A 16,063-nucleotide genomic window follows, 5' to 3' on the forward strand; every position below is an offset into this window, starting at 1 on the left:
GTTCTTGGAAGATGATAGGATTTGGCTTTTCCAAATTTTGGATTTGAATTTTTTTTGCATTTGTTTCAAAATTGGCAAAATGGAATTAGCATTCTGGGCTTCCAATTTTGCCTCAAAACTAGGTTTTCCAACTTCCTACTAGTAATTGAAAATTGAAAATCAAACCTTGATTATGTTTTTAAAGGAGTGTAAAAACAATATATTGGACTACTTTTTGAAATTTGAATTCAACTCCAAGCTTACACATAAAAATGTGTATTCAAAGGCATCTAGTGAAACAAACGATTTGAATAAAATCCCAAAAATCAAACCCAAGACTTGCAAAACCTTGATTTAGCAGATTTGTAGAAATCCCGATTTTTAAATTTCACAAACCAGACCGAGCTTAAGAGCACTTTGTAATGCTCTATTTTGATTTTATTAGATTGATGTTTAAGTCGTGTTTCCCCACCAGAGCTATAAAGCACTATAGTTTAATAGAAAATAATGCCTCCACATTTTGAGTGGTAGCTCAGCTTACTGTCAGTTGCCATGGTTGGTGAAGCTCTGGCTAGGTCAGTTTTGCGACCAACCGTCAAACTGCACGCCTACACAGGACTGTTTTCTACTCGATTAATGGGAGGTAAGTATGATCTGTCTTACTTATAGCGAGATACCCGTTTAAGTTTCATCTGATAACAGTAAGTAGCTTACTGAATTCAGAAGCAGGAATCTCTACATAGGAATTAACACCTCTCAGAAATAGACCAGGTCAATGTCAATATCGTGTCGAATCAAGAATGCCATGAATGTTTTAGTTTGCAGCTGTATGATATATAGCTATCGAATTCAATAATGAGCCCAGACAGGCTGTTAGGTACTTGTACCCCTTCTAAGAATTGGCTGAAGCGCCACCCAACCATGAACATTAACCAGAAAATCTCATGCAGTTGAGCTCAAGATCACCCTGCAAATAGCTATGCCCACCTTTCAAAGTGTTGCGGTGTAATAATGACGGGAACTTGCAAAGGGTGATCTTAAGTGCGAATTCCATTCACCGCAATAAGGCAGTTTGTAAGTCTAGTTGCCATATCCGAGTCTGAAATCAAGATTTGGGCTGTATAGAGCTTGAATTATGTTTATAAATCTTAAGGACACGATTCCCGCTGATTCCACCTGGAGTTTAAGTTAGCCTTAGCCTGTAACCTTACCCAAGATAGAGTACCGGGGGGTACCAAGTGGTGCTGTTCAATCCCCCGTGTCTTATCAAACAGAGAGGGGTTGCAGCCAAAACCCCGGATAAACAGTTACCTTGCAAGATAAACTTAAAAGATAAGAGAAAGAATGCTCCACACACACATACAATTTTCTGCTATAGAATAACTTAGAACTCAGCAAGCATAGAGGGATAACACAAAAACAAGATACCACGCATAGAAGAACATGAAGACGAACTCAAAAGAAAATTTCATATTTTAATTTATTTCAAACACTGTATGCATCAAAGTAACGTGAATCGGAATTGGATCAGAATTGGCAAGGCCGAAGGCAGAACTGAATCGCGAATCGGCCATGAATCGGAATCGAATCGGCCACAAATCGGCAAATTAAAAAAAAACCCTTGAAATTTAGTGAGTTACTTATTTCATAAAGCCTTTATTGCTGATTCGATTCACCGATTCACAAGAAAACGTTTGGCTTGAATCAAATCGCCGAATCACGTGAATCGCCATGATTCTTGTTACTATGGTATACATACATTCTTTGAAGGGATTTACTCTCTCTTACTCTCAATTCCTTGGCACCTGGTACTCAGCCTCTTCTGCAATGCGGAGTCACTAGCAATCTTTTCCCTTTCTTCCTCCTCTCTAAAACTCTCTAAAAACTAACTTAGAAGATACACCTTAGACATTTAAAATGACATACTAATTTGAGCGCCCAAACCAACTTGAAATTCAAAATGGGGCTCCTAAGTCTGGATACTTCAGAATTTCAAACTCTTGCATTAAATGCTTCAACTACCACTAATACTTTCTATGTGTGCGGATAACACAACGTTTGACAGATGAAAAACACGGGTTAACACGACATATATCAGTAGATTAAAAATGGCATCTGACAGTTAACACACCATTGCGGATGCTCCTGCATCATACACCACGAGTATGGAAAATGTTTCATGGGCATAAAGCTCATGAATGTTCCTGCAATGGTGGGACCTCAATCCCGGGCTTTTCCAATTTTGAAGCATTGACCCAAAAAGCCTGATCAGCTGCACGGTTCTTCCAATAAACTAGATATTCTCAATACACTTTTCCCCGCGTCTTCCTTGCTATATGTGAATCAATAATCTACTCAATGCCTTCATTCATTTTCTCTGGCAACTCATGTGCTCATTTCGATGCATCCAACAAATTAGGAAGTGTATCTTGCTCTCTACTTGAGTCACCTTCATAGTACTTGTACAAATCAGCTACATTGAATATTGGTGAGATGTCTACCCCAACTGGAAGTTCAATCTCATAAGCATTTGATGGAAACTTGCATACAACTTTGCATGGGCCAATTTTCTTGTTTTTCAGCTTGTTGTATGTCCCTGGTGGAAACCTTTCTTTATGTAGATGTGCCATAACCAACTCTCCAACTTTGAATTCCTGTACTCTTATCTGTTTGTCAGCATCTTCCTTGTATTTCATGGCACTCTTTTCTAAAGCTCTTTTTACTTCCTTATGTACTTCATGAATGTTCTCTGCAAAATCTTCTGCTACAACACTCCTCCTAGTCAAATCAGCACTATCTCTCAACTCATCAACTACCCTTGGACTGCATCCATACACCACTTGAAATGGACTCTTCCCTGTACTTCGGTTAACTTAGTTGTTATAAGCAAATTCTGCTTGTGCCAATATCAAATCCCATTGAGCTGGTTTGTCTCCCACCAAAAATCTTAAGAGATTACCCAAGCTTCAGTTTACAACTTCCGTTTGACCATCAGTTTGAGGATGGTATGCTGAACTAAATCCCAAACTTGTTCCCATCTTTTCCCACAAAGTACACAAAAAATGTCCAACAAATTTTGTATTCCGATCTGAAATAATACTTTTTGGCAAACCATGCAACCGAACTACCTCTTTGAAGAACAATGAAGCTATATGGGAAGTATCACTACACTTTCGACATGGTATAAAATGAGCCATTTTTGAAAATCTATCCACTACAACAAAGATGGAGTCATTACCTCTCTGTGTCCAAGGTAGCCCCAAAACAAAATCCATGCCAATGCACTCCCATGGCTTATCTGGTATTGGTAGTGGCTGATATAATCTGGTATTCTATTTTACTCCTTTGGCATATTGACATACCCGACAATTTTGCACCATCCTTTTCACATCTGCACTCATCCCTGGCCAAAAGTAACATTCACTCAGCTGTGCTAATGTCATGTCCACTCCAAAATGTCCACCTAAACCTCCACTATGTTTTTCCTTTATCAAATTCTCCCTCATTGAACATCTAGGAATTCATAACTTCTTTCCTTTAAATAGTAAATTTTCTTGTATGAAATACTCCAACCATGGAGTTCTATCAACCCCAATCGGGTTCTTGCATGCTGCCCAAGCTTCCTTAAAATCTGCATCTTCTTCATATAACTCTCCCATAATATCAAAACCAACAACACTTACTCTCAATTCATTTAGCAACAAACATCTTCTACTTAATGCTTTTGCAACTCTATTTGATTTTCCACTTTTATGTTTCAATACAAAAGGAATTTTTTGAAGGAAGTCAACCCATTTCACATGCCTTTGGCTCAACTTACCTTGGATATTGATGGATTGCAATGCACAGTGATTTGTGTGTAGCACAAACTTCTTTGGTAGCAAGTAATGCCTCCACTTCTTGAGCACTTGCACAATTGCATAGAACTCTTGATCATACACAGAGTATTTTCTCTTTGCCTCATTGAGCTTCTCGCTGAAGTACACTATGGGTCTTCCTTCTTGACTTAGGACTCCCCCTACCGCTGTCCCGCTTGCATCACAATCAACATGGAACACCTTTTTGAAATTGGGTAATGCTAGCACAGGCTGCTTTGTCACCTTCTCCTTCAAAATGTTGAAGCTGTTTTCAGCTGTTGCTATCTAAACAAATTCTCTTTTATCTCTCATTGTTTCAGTTATTGGTGCACATATCCTATTGAAACTTCAAATAAACTTCCTATAGAAGCTAGCGAAACCATTGAAATTCCTTGCTTCAAACTTACTACTTGGAGAAGGCCAATCAATTATTGCTTCCACTTTTTCTGGATCCATGTTCAAACTACTGCTGGAAATACCAAAGCCTAGATATACCAGCTCCTCCTCCATAAAACTGCACTTCTTTAAATTCACCATCAATTTCTCTTCTTTCAGCCTTTGTAGGACAACTCTAACATGCTGTAGATGTTCTCCTTTTAGTTATACTAAAAATCAGGATATCATCTAGATATGCAATCACAAACTTATTGAGAGACGACTTCAAAACTTAATTCATCAATCTCATGAAGGTGCTTGGAGCGTTCATCAGTCTAAACAACATCACCAGCCATTCATATAATCCATCCTTGGTCTTAAATGCGGTCTTCCATTCATCACCTTCCCATCCTTATTTGATGGTACTCTTCAAATCGATTTTGGTGAAGTATCTAGCTCCACTCTAGCAATTCATGAGATCATCCATTCATGGCAATGGAAATCGATACTTGATGGTTATCTTGTTTATTGCTCTTGAATCGGTATACTTTCGCCAACCTCCATCTTTCTTTGGTGCCAACACTGTTGGAACCGCACACGGGCTCGGATTTTCTCTAATCAACCCCTTATCAAGCAACTCTTGCACTTGTTTGTTCATTTCCTCATTCTCGTTTCCTGGCATTCTATAAGGTGCCTTGTTTGGCAAACTCACACCAGGAATCATATCCATACAATGGCTGATGCTTCTTATTAGGGGTAACCCATCACACAATTCTTTCATCAGGATTTCAGAATACTCCTCCAATGTCTCTTGGATTTCCCTTGGTATCTCATCTTCCTCCTTGGCTGTTCCAACGATGGCTGATTTAGCAGCAATAGAAAAACAATTTTCCTCTCTCTTGCAGTCCCTCAAAAATTGCTTTCCAGAGACCAAACATACTCTTGATTTATCTTCCTCTTCACCTGCACTATACTTTATGGTATTTAAGAGGTACCCTCTTCTATCTTTCTTGATGGTGTATGTGTTAAACTGACCATCATGAACACCTTGTCGATCAAATTGCCATGGTTTGCTCAAAAGAAGATGACACACATTCATTGGCATTATTTCACACATGGCTTCATCCTTGTAATTCCCAATTTGAAAAATCGCCAAACATTGTTCATTCACCGGCAACTTATGGTCCTTTTGCAACCACAAGACTCTATATGGACTAGGATGCTTGGTTCTTTTCAAATTCAGCTTGCTCACCATTTCTTCAGACACAATATTATCAGTGCTACTAGGTCCACAATGACTTTGTAGTATTTACTATTTACCTTGCATCTTCTCTGGAACAACTTTCTCCTTTGGCTTTGTTCCAATTTCTCCTTTTCGGGATTCAACAAAACTCTTCACATCATCAATGACTCTCCATCTTCAAGGTCGTCTCCTTGCTTTGATGGATTCTTCTTTTCATTTTCAGCTTCCACCACATGTAGTCTGGCTTCTTTTCCTTTTCCTCCATCATATTGAATTTGTGGGCACTCAAATGCTCAATGCCCTGTTTCCCTACACTAGTAACAAGTACCACTGAAACTCCTTCCTCCACCTCTTCCAAAGGATCCCCTTCCACAAGAATAACCCTCTTTTCCTCTAGGGAAACCTCCTATTCCCCTTCCTTCTTGCGTTCTTGCACTTGATGTGCCTGCTGCATCTTGTTTGCTGGTGGAGCCTCTACCATTGTCGGGCTGTTCTCTTTCATGTGTAAGTTTTCCTCTTCCCTAGGAATTACTTTGTTGCTTCCTATTGAGATTCTCTTCAACCTTTAAGGAAAACTGGTATGTCTCTTCCACGTTGTACACATTAACCATGCTTATCTCTGTAATATACCCTTTTTCTGGCCTTTGCTAATAAGTAGCGAATCATTGAAATACAGTTATTGATTCATATTCATGAGAAGACAGTTATGTTCATGTGAAAGAGATTAATGGTTACAAACAATTTAAATGAATATCATAACTAACAATTGAAGGCATCATCAAATAAATCTAAATAAATAATTTAAATTCTACATACCCTAAATTCCGAAACTAGAATCCGCCCAGGGCCACATCTGTGAAACCCAGGTTGGTCCACATATACCATTTAGGGCATCAAATACCACTATATCATAATGACAAATACCATTTAGGGCATCAATTACCACTGTATCATCTCTTTCTTTCCTATTGCTAACTATGACAATAATATATAGTTAAAAGATTCGTTCATTTTCGTTATTGACATAAAAGAAGGTTGGTTATAACATCCATCAAGTAGGCCTATCTCAAGCATACATATATATTTCATGTTCAATTGGAAGATTGATTGATCTAACTATATTTCAAATACATTAAAGAGGAAATGATTTTCTAAGCATTGAAGGGAATAATTGATTAAACGATACTAACCAATTTAAAATATCCTCAACTTGTAATTTTAAATATCATAAGAGTAAAATGCCCGTTACTAGAAGATATTGAATGCAGAATCATATCTCTGTCTTGTGCAAGCCTTGGCATCTGGTGGAGAGGAGAAGCATTGTTAGAGGCTTAACCTTCCAACTGTGGACCCTTAAATATCCCCACACAATCTCATCCGAGAAAGGCCCTCCCTATTCGAAAATAGACATGGAACACCTTGTCCAACTATTGCATTTTGGTACTAGAGTATCAATCCCACCGCTTGACTAGGCATCAAGATCTAAGCATTGGACAACCATGAGCTGACTCAGTATTACTTATACAATTTAATTATTCATTTACTTCCATTGATTGACATTCATTTGTTCTTGTAGGGATACTTCTCCTCCCCACCCAATAATGCTAGACCTTCTTGGTCTAGGGTGTATCTTGGGATGTCTCAATGTATACAATGCATTTTAGTTGAGAAATCATAATTTCTTACTCAAGTTTGGTTCTTATCTCAATAGCATATAAATTATACCACTATATAAGTCAGATCTCATGAATAATATCAGGACGAGCACTATATATATTTGTTGTACACGATACACATTTTGACTGTGATTACAAGAAATTAGAATAATAAAAGCTGATTAGGATTGTACAATCTGTATGATTTCCATCACCTGATGCACCCAAAATAGAAATATGAAACGAAATAAAATAGCTTCCATTCTCTCTAAATCATTATTCAAAGCCTTCGGATAATGCCAGTATTAATAATCCATGAATCATGGATGCATGACATGAGTATGATCATTCATTAACAATGGTATAAAAAAAAGGATGGAATGTATGTAAAAGTGAATCATGGCAATGGTAGCATGACCTGAGAATTGATATTCATGTTGGGTGATCATAACACGTCACCAAGAGCTTCAGTCACAAGCTTGCTTTTTGAACTATGAGCAATCATTGTGGTTAATTGCAGTTTGAGGTGCCGTATGTGCAACAAGAATGATGATATATCAAATGTCGTATAATATGTATTCTCTGCTAAGATTTCAGAGTCCTTATATTTATGAAAAGAGAGAGAGAGAGAGAGAGAGAGAGAGAGAGAGAGAGAGAGAGAGAGAGCACTCTTTGGTGGCGGCATGCTTACATATAACACCACATGCTCCCTCCATTACAAGAAAGGAAGTAGCATAGTGTGAAACTTCTCAAAAATCTTTAGATGAATTTCAAAAGAAGATTATAGCCAATATGGAGGTGGCAATATTTCAACATCATGGAACCGATGAGAGACATATCACTATACTTACTCAAGGTTGATATAATATACAAAATATGATTATATATTGGCATCATGTTATTTGATATATCTTATAATTGTATGTACACCTGTGCTTATGTATATATGCATGTGCTTGTGTAATTTAAAATCATGTGGTTCTTTTCCCTTTCAATATATCATTTTATACACACACATATGTATGTATATATGGCCATTCATGTAAATGCAATTATAGGTGTTAAAATACCATGGTGTCAATATATAGATTTACATTTTGATGACAACTTAATGCCACAACAAAAATAAAGAGAAGTTAACACCTCCCTTTACAATAATTGTTTAATTGTTTTCTTGCATTAAGAACTGACTGGATAGCTCATGGTCATCCAAAGTGCACTCTTGCTTGCCTAGTCATTTTCCCTTAGCCATAGCGGTTCACAACTCATACCTATTTGCCCAGTCATGGTGGTGCCCCCCGGTGCCCAATTCCTTTCTGGCAATGGTTTCCCCCCTTTGACATGCTCCTGCAAGGAAAGAAAATTCTCCATGATTGTATCATATTCCTCAATAAAATCACATTTTCCATAACAAGTTACTATTCATAAACCAACACAATGACTAACCAGCATATTACTTCCCGTGAATTCATAATGAATAACCATTTTCCAAGTTTTTAAATAACAGTTAACTAACATGTCATCTTCACATAAATTGTAACCAATTTTACCTGTCAACTAACTTAACATGAAACCTCAACGGCTATATGAATAATTTTACATTGAGCCAAAAATTGGGATGTAACAATCTCATCTTGGATGGCTATTCATAATCTATTCAAATAATGGGAAACTTGCTCTGCTTCTTCTTCAACATGACCACCTCTTATGTTTAATCTGTAAAACTATTTAGTGTACTCCTTCACATTACTCTCCCTTTGCTTCAGATTTTGCATTTTCTTGAAAAGACTGATTTGATAGTTTTGTGGCAAGAATTTGGACATAAGCTTTATTACCATTTGATCCCATGACCGAATCTTATCTTTTCCCCTCCATTGCCTATCCATTTGCACATGTTCCCACCATAGGGATGCATGACCCTTCAACTTAGTTCGGGCATACTTAACCTTCCGCTCTTCTTTAGTGTTCTCAAACTCAAAATACTTATCCATCTCGCTGATCCAATATAGCAATTCTTCAGCATTCAGTCCCCCTTTGTAAGTTGAAGGATCAAGCCATGGCTTAGTGCTTGCTTTAGTGAGAGCTCTAATGATTCTATCCTCTTTTGGATCTACTTTGGGATGATGCAACTCTTCACCTCTCTTATTGGCCTGTTCTTCCTCATTGTCACTAATGTCCTCTAGGTGCACTCCTCTTCTTTGAGCTGCTTCCATGGTTTCCATTAGTGCCATAAGCTCTCTAACTGCCTCTGCAAGTCTAGGCTCCTCATCCTTGGTTCTTCTTCTTCTTCGACCCCATCCTCTTTGGGCCATGTTTCCCATAGGTCTTCTTCTCAACACAATGAACTAGGCTCTGATACCACTTGGTGTAGTTCAACTCCCTTGTGTCTTATCAAAAAGAGAGGGGTTGCAGCCAAAATCCAGGATAAACTATTACCTGCAAGATAAACTTAAAAGACAAGAGAAAGAAATGCTCCACACACACATATAGTTTCTTGTTATAGAATAACTTAGAACTCAGCAAGCATAGAGGGATAACACGAAAACGAGATATCATGCATAAGAAAACACAAACACAAACTCAAAAGCAAATTTCAGATTTTATTATATTTCAAACATTATTTACATACATTATCTGAAGGGATTTACTCTCTCTTACTCTCTATTCCTTGGCACCTGGTACTCAGCCTCTTCTGCAATGTGCAGTCACTAGCAAGCTTTCTCCTTTCTTCCTCCTCTCTAAAACTCTCTAGTTTTTTCCTAAAATCTAACTTGGAAGATACACCTTAGATATTTAAAATGACATACTAATTTGAGCGCCCACACCAATTTGAAATTCAAAATGGGGTGCCTAAGTCTAGATACTTCGGAATTTCAAACTCTTGCATTAAATGCTTCAACTACCACTAACAGTTCCTATGCATGTAGATAATACGACGTCTAATAGATGGAAAACATGGGTTAACACGACATATATCAGCAGATTCAAAAATGGCATCCAACAATTAACACGCCATCATGGATGCTCTTGCATCACTTAGAGTCTTTACTACGAAAAGCATTTACTGTGAATGAATGAAAGATTTTAATAATGTTTACGAGGCCAAAGTAGCCTATGGGACCTGCAAAAAACACACACCCGAATAGGATGTCAAGAGTCATAAACCAGCTGTAACCTCTTATTTAATTCTGCTCTTCTATAGTGGATTTTAATCATCAAATTTGCGGTTCTAAATAACTGATTTTCTTCAAATATGTAGTTTAAGCTGCCTATCTCTAAAATATATGTATAATCAGACCTGATGTTGTCGTAAACCAGACATTCCATGAAAAATGACATTGAGCCTCAACCACCTCCATAATGTGAAAATGGTATGTCCTATTCTCCCTCTTCTTTTGGTATCAACTATCTACCCATCTCACAACTCAAATGGTGAGAGTTGGTTCTAAGTTGGGCTATAAGCATTTTTATTTTCCATTTAATATTTGTTCCTATATATGCTTTTTCTTCCTGATCAGCCATTGGGTTAAATGCTTTGAGATAGTATATTTTTTTTTGTCCTTTCTTCTTTGACCATGTGACCCTCTTAAATTTTTCTCATACAAACTTCTTTATTTCTTCATTGTTAATGGGACACTCTTGAATGTTAACTTGCCATTTTTTCATCCACTTGTTTTATTTCATCCACGTGTTTTTAATGCTCTCTAGGCTTTCCTTTGTAACTAACTTAGCCGATGATGATTTTCCATTTGTTGAGTTTTCTTTAGGTTACTCAATAGCTAGATCATTGCCGAAGCTTCAAGTGGGAAGGTACCCATTTCTGCCAATAAAATCTCATAAGGAACTGCTATTTTAATTTTGAGGGTGCTGATGATGAGATGCTTTTGAATTCTTTCTACTTGTCTCCATTTTTGATCTGACATGTTGCTGCCCCAAATTGTGCACCCGTAAAGGATCACTGGTGTAACTAACAAAACCAAACAACACTTTCTCGGTCTTTCAATCCCACAGTTTAGTATCCCTACATTTATTTTGAAAAGAGTACAACACTTTCCAACCCCCTCGAGTTCTCTTTGCTCAACATGTTTCTTAGCTAGGTCTGTTTTGAAAATCGATTCTGAGATATTTGCCCTTGTTGATGTCTTTTAGCTTTACTCGGATAAATAGCCCTAACATTCGAGTAATTGGATACACGTAGATGTGTCAGGATCATCTACAACCTGCCCCTACACCGATAGAAACAATCCGCAACCAATTCTGCATCCACTACGATAGCTGTAGAGTAGAGAGTAGTTGTCCAGTTAGGAATAGCTATCGAGTGCCAATATCTAGAGAAAGGCTTAGATAATGGGTAGGTGGCTATTTATATGTTACGTAAGAGAGGAGGCAGAGATGCCCAATGGTGCTGTTGCATCGGCACACATCAAACAAATGTAGAACGATTAATCGTGAGATGGATGGTTCAAATTTTGTTTGGGCGGTTATCTATGGGGGTGGTGCATGTGGTGCTTGATGCTTCCGTTGGCCTGTGGCATAGATTGGAGGGGTGTCTTGATTATGCTGCTTGCCCAACTACAGAAAGAAAGAGGCTTGTAGATTGCAAGGGCAAGGTTTGATGCACCGAAATGCAGATGCCGGGGAACTAATGTCGTGCCGGCAATAACACGAAGGAAGGGATTACTAGCTAAGTAATTGTTAGGATACAAGCCACCCGGTGTAGTGTAGTAACAAGGTATATATTTTGTAGCTTTACTCAGATAAATTACATCAAGATATGAAGATAAATGAGAGATACATGCGTACGCACACCCACATATATAAGCTTATACACACACACATATATAAACTTATATACATATACATATATAATATTTATATTAAGAAGTATTATATATTTCTAATTTATAATATATAACTAAGAGATTTTAATTATGTTAAGGAACAGACATGTTCCGTGAATGCCTATTCTCTCACTCTCTTATAGATATAAAGAGGTGGCTGCAATTGGAAAACACATACTAGATACATGGTAGTGCTTAGTACATTTGCAACGATCCTCAGAAAATCAACACGTTATTAGAGCCAGCTGCAAATGTATAGGTGAATAATAGAATTGAATCTTCAAATCCCAGTTTTCTTACTTGTCAGCGTTTGATTCATGCATCTTCTATACCTCATTAGACACAGACAAATCTAAAAGTTGGAACTTGAATGAATTTAAAGATTGAAGAATACAATCTCTTTAGTGTTCATCTTTGAGCATGACGCATAAAGAATTGGATGGATGGTTGTTGTTAATCTCCTATTGGCATCAATAGTGAATCTCTTCCACAAATCATAATCAGGTATCTCTGAACACATGGCAATGGAGACATTGAATATTTAAAGAAGATTTGTGTAGGTACACATGACAATGGAGACATTGAAATTTTAGCAAAACAATTGCCGAGAAGAAATCCTAGCTGGTATAATAATTACAATAAGCATAGTTTGTGAAATAAGAGAACAAAGTCACATACATAAGTATGAAATACTCATAGAATATATATACATGAAGAGAGTGATGAATCCTGTCAACATTTTGAGATCAAGGAAGAACCCGACGAAAGAAATAGACTCTATTTGTTAGAAGTTGTCTATTGGGATCCAATGAATAGTGAACCTACCTTTTTAGAAGGAATGTTTAGCGCAAGATATGCATAGAAGAGATTTCTCATGTCGAGATCTAATATCTAGTTATAAATGTTTGGATATACAACAATTGTATGATATTCTTCAACCCAACTCTCGCCCCCCTCCTTGTGAATCACCCACTGTGACAGGTGTCGATTCTCCCATTTTCCAAACTCAATGGAGTTCATCCCACGATGAAATTGATTCTCCAATCAGACTTTGTTGTCTTCATAAAATACTAGCTGGCTTGAAATAGTAGCTCAACATTGCAAGGGATATCATACATGAACGTGCATAATATAGAGAAACAAGACTATGCCCCCACCGTTTAATGAACAAGAGATAGATAGTGAAGGGAGATATTATGTAGATTGATAATTATCGAGAATCGTTTTTGGTAGTGAAACAAGCCACGTCTACATGCAGATAGAAGGTCATGCATTCAAACCTAGAGTGTAATCATCAGGTTGAATTTTGAAAAGAAAACCAGTTTGAAAATTGATGCAAAGAAATATATAATTATCAATAGGATAAGCCACTCAACGACTATGGAGGAAAGATAAACAATCAATGAATAATCAAGCACCGAGTCCAATTAACAAGGGTTTGTCAAAGGTATGCTATATCTTCAAATAATTGTAGTTCTTCACTATAATGTAATATGGTTTAAACTTGTGAAGGTAAAGTCATATTTAAAGGTGAAGACTTAAGTAATGGGCAATAGGACTTGAGAAGGTATGACAAATTATAATTTTTACAGTCATTTTATGAAAATGATATATAATATTTTTATATATGAGTATATTTATGTAATTGTATATATATTTATATTTAATTTATAAGAATGTTATTTCAAAATGAAATTTATTAATTCAAAGAAACTATTCAACAATTTGATATTATGGTATAAGCAAGATTAACTATTGAATATTAGAATGAGTTTTCTGAAACCTGAGATAACTTGCATATGCCTAGATAAGTATTAGGCATTTTTGGATTTGATGCATACGAAGGCAATTTATCAATTGATACATATGAGATAAATAGTTATTATTATTGAGTATTACATTTGTCTACTCATTATTTGTAGTTTTATACGAGCCATATACCTTGATCTTTTACTCCAAGAATGCTCTTGCAAGAAAAAGAGGGAGATTGAGATTCAGAGGGAGGCAGATATTTCAGGCAACCTTGAAAGAGGGAGTAGATAGAGGATATGATTCGGTCAACCTTCGGTGATCTTGATCATATTAATTGAGAGAGAGTAAACAATGTTGAGATGAATTCTCTAGTGATCAATAAATTGTAGTAGTTAAGAGGACTGTGATTCATGAATATGCCTTGTGACTATGTGATTTTAATGGGCCTACCCCCTGTCTACATCATGAGCAAGTGACGACTTCCAAATGATGTCACTTGTATATGTAGAAGTTATTGAAAGGTGACAATCTTACAATAACTTAATTTTCTATTATGATGGATATCTTACGATGTCTATGCAGATCATGATAGATTATTTTTTGCAGAGTGGATGTTTATATGGTAAGCATTATGAGAATGCATGTGCATGTATCTTATAAACATTTTTTGAGTATATGGGTGAATGTTATGCATATTGATATTCTTGTTGATGTCTTGGAAGACCATTACTCACAGTATTTGGTGAATATCTTGCATCTCAACATTCTGGAAGGCCACTACTCAAAGAGTATTTGGTGAATATCATTGATATTCTGGGAGGCCAATACCCATGATATCATATGTGATATCAAACATTTTTGAGTAATTGGCGAATATCATGTATTCTGGGAGATCAATACTCGTGATATCAGATGTGATATCAAAACTTTTGAGTACTTGGTGGATATTAAATGTCAATATTCTGGGAGACGAAGACCCATGATATTAGATGTGATATCAAACCTTAATTGAGTATTTGGTGAATATCATGTGTTGATATTCTGGAAGACCAATACTCATGCTATCAAAATGTTGAATATCTTTTGATCAAAGATGTTTGCATATTACATTGAGTTAATATATGGTCATGTCTTTATCCTCCCTAACTAAGAGGGAGTGTTGATGTTTTGTAGCTTTACTTGGATAAATTACATCGATATATATATATATATATATATATATATATATATATATATATATATTTTACATATATAATATTTATATTAAGAGATATTATATATTTATAAATTATAATATATAACTAAGAGATTTTAATTATATTAATGAACAGACATGTCCCTTCATAGGACATGTCCATTCTCTCACTCTTATAAATATAAGAGGTGGCTACAATTGTAAAACACATACCACATACACGGTAGTGCTTAATATATATATATATAATATTTATATTTAGAGATATTATATATTTATAATTTATAATATATAACTAAGAGACTTTAATTATATTAATGAATAGACATGTCGCTTCATAGGACTTGTCCATTCTCTCACTCTTATAAATATAAGAGGTGGCTGCAATTGTAAAACACATACCACATACATGGCAATGCTTAGTACATTTGCAGCGATCCTTAGAAAATCAACAATACTCATTCATGTTTTTGGAGTCTTTTTGTTTCTTTTCAAAGAGAAGACCATCACTTCAGTTTTTCTAGTGTTCACTTGCATTCTCGCTTCCTGAGAAAAGGTTTCTGATGCATTCAAGTGCTCTCCTAGTCCACTGGATGTTTTGACTATCAAAATGAGATCCTCTGCAATTTTATCACATAGTTAGCTAACTGGACTCCCTCTTCATTTGTCCTATTCAGCCAATCTTCCAGTTTATCAATATTAAGTCCAAACAAAGTTGGGGAGGGTGGACATATGTGTTTGACCCCAATGTCGCTGTCAAAATATTCTGACATCACATCCACGGTTCTTATTTTAGCCTTTACCTGCTCATAAAGTCTACGTACTACAACCCTAAGCTCCTTAGGGATTTTCTGTTCTTCCATTCTATCTTAAAGATTGTTGTGTGATACTATGTCAAAAGCCTTTCTAAAATCGACAAAACAACAAAAGGCCTCAACACCTTAGGTGTTCTTTTTTTTCTCAACAAGGAATGTAAGAGTGACACTATGATTGATTGCGGAATATTTTGGTCTAAAACCAGCCTGCCCCTTAGCTCTTTTACTGTCTAATTTCGCTCATCTGCTAATTTTATGTGCAACTAAGCTACCAAATTGCTTACCAAGGAGTGAATTAACTATAGTAGTTCGTTAATTTGATGGATCATTTATGTCAACGCTCTTGTGAAG

General features: G+C 36.3%; 1 protein-coding gene across 4 annotated transcripts in view; it reads left to right on the forward strand.

Annotated features, from left to right (window-relative positions):
- The first annotated feature begins 320 nt into the window (after positions 1–320).
- Positions 321–16,063, forward strand: part of LOC149557367 (uncharacterized) — a 321,202-nt gene continuing 305,459 nt past the window's right edge. For all 4 annotated transcript variants that reach the window (XM_089832039.1, XM_089832041.1, XM_089832040.1 and 1 more), the window contains exon 1: positions 321–622. In XM_089832039.1, coding sequence (XP_089688165.1) covers positions 532–622 — 91 coding nt within the window. In that variant the 5' untranslated portion in view covers positions 321–531. The remainder of the gene's footprint in view (positions 623–16,063) is intronic.

The sequence above is a fragment of the Cupressus sempervirens genome, chromosome 5 (genome assembly GCF_028749045.1).
Source record: "Cupressus sempervirens isolate cs-2001-9-10 chromosome 5, ASM2874904v1, whole genome shotgun sequence".
Lineage (NCBI taxonomy): Eukaryota > Viridiplantae > Streptophyta > Pinopsida > Cupressales > Cupressaceae > Cupressus > Cupressus sempervirens.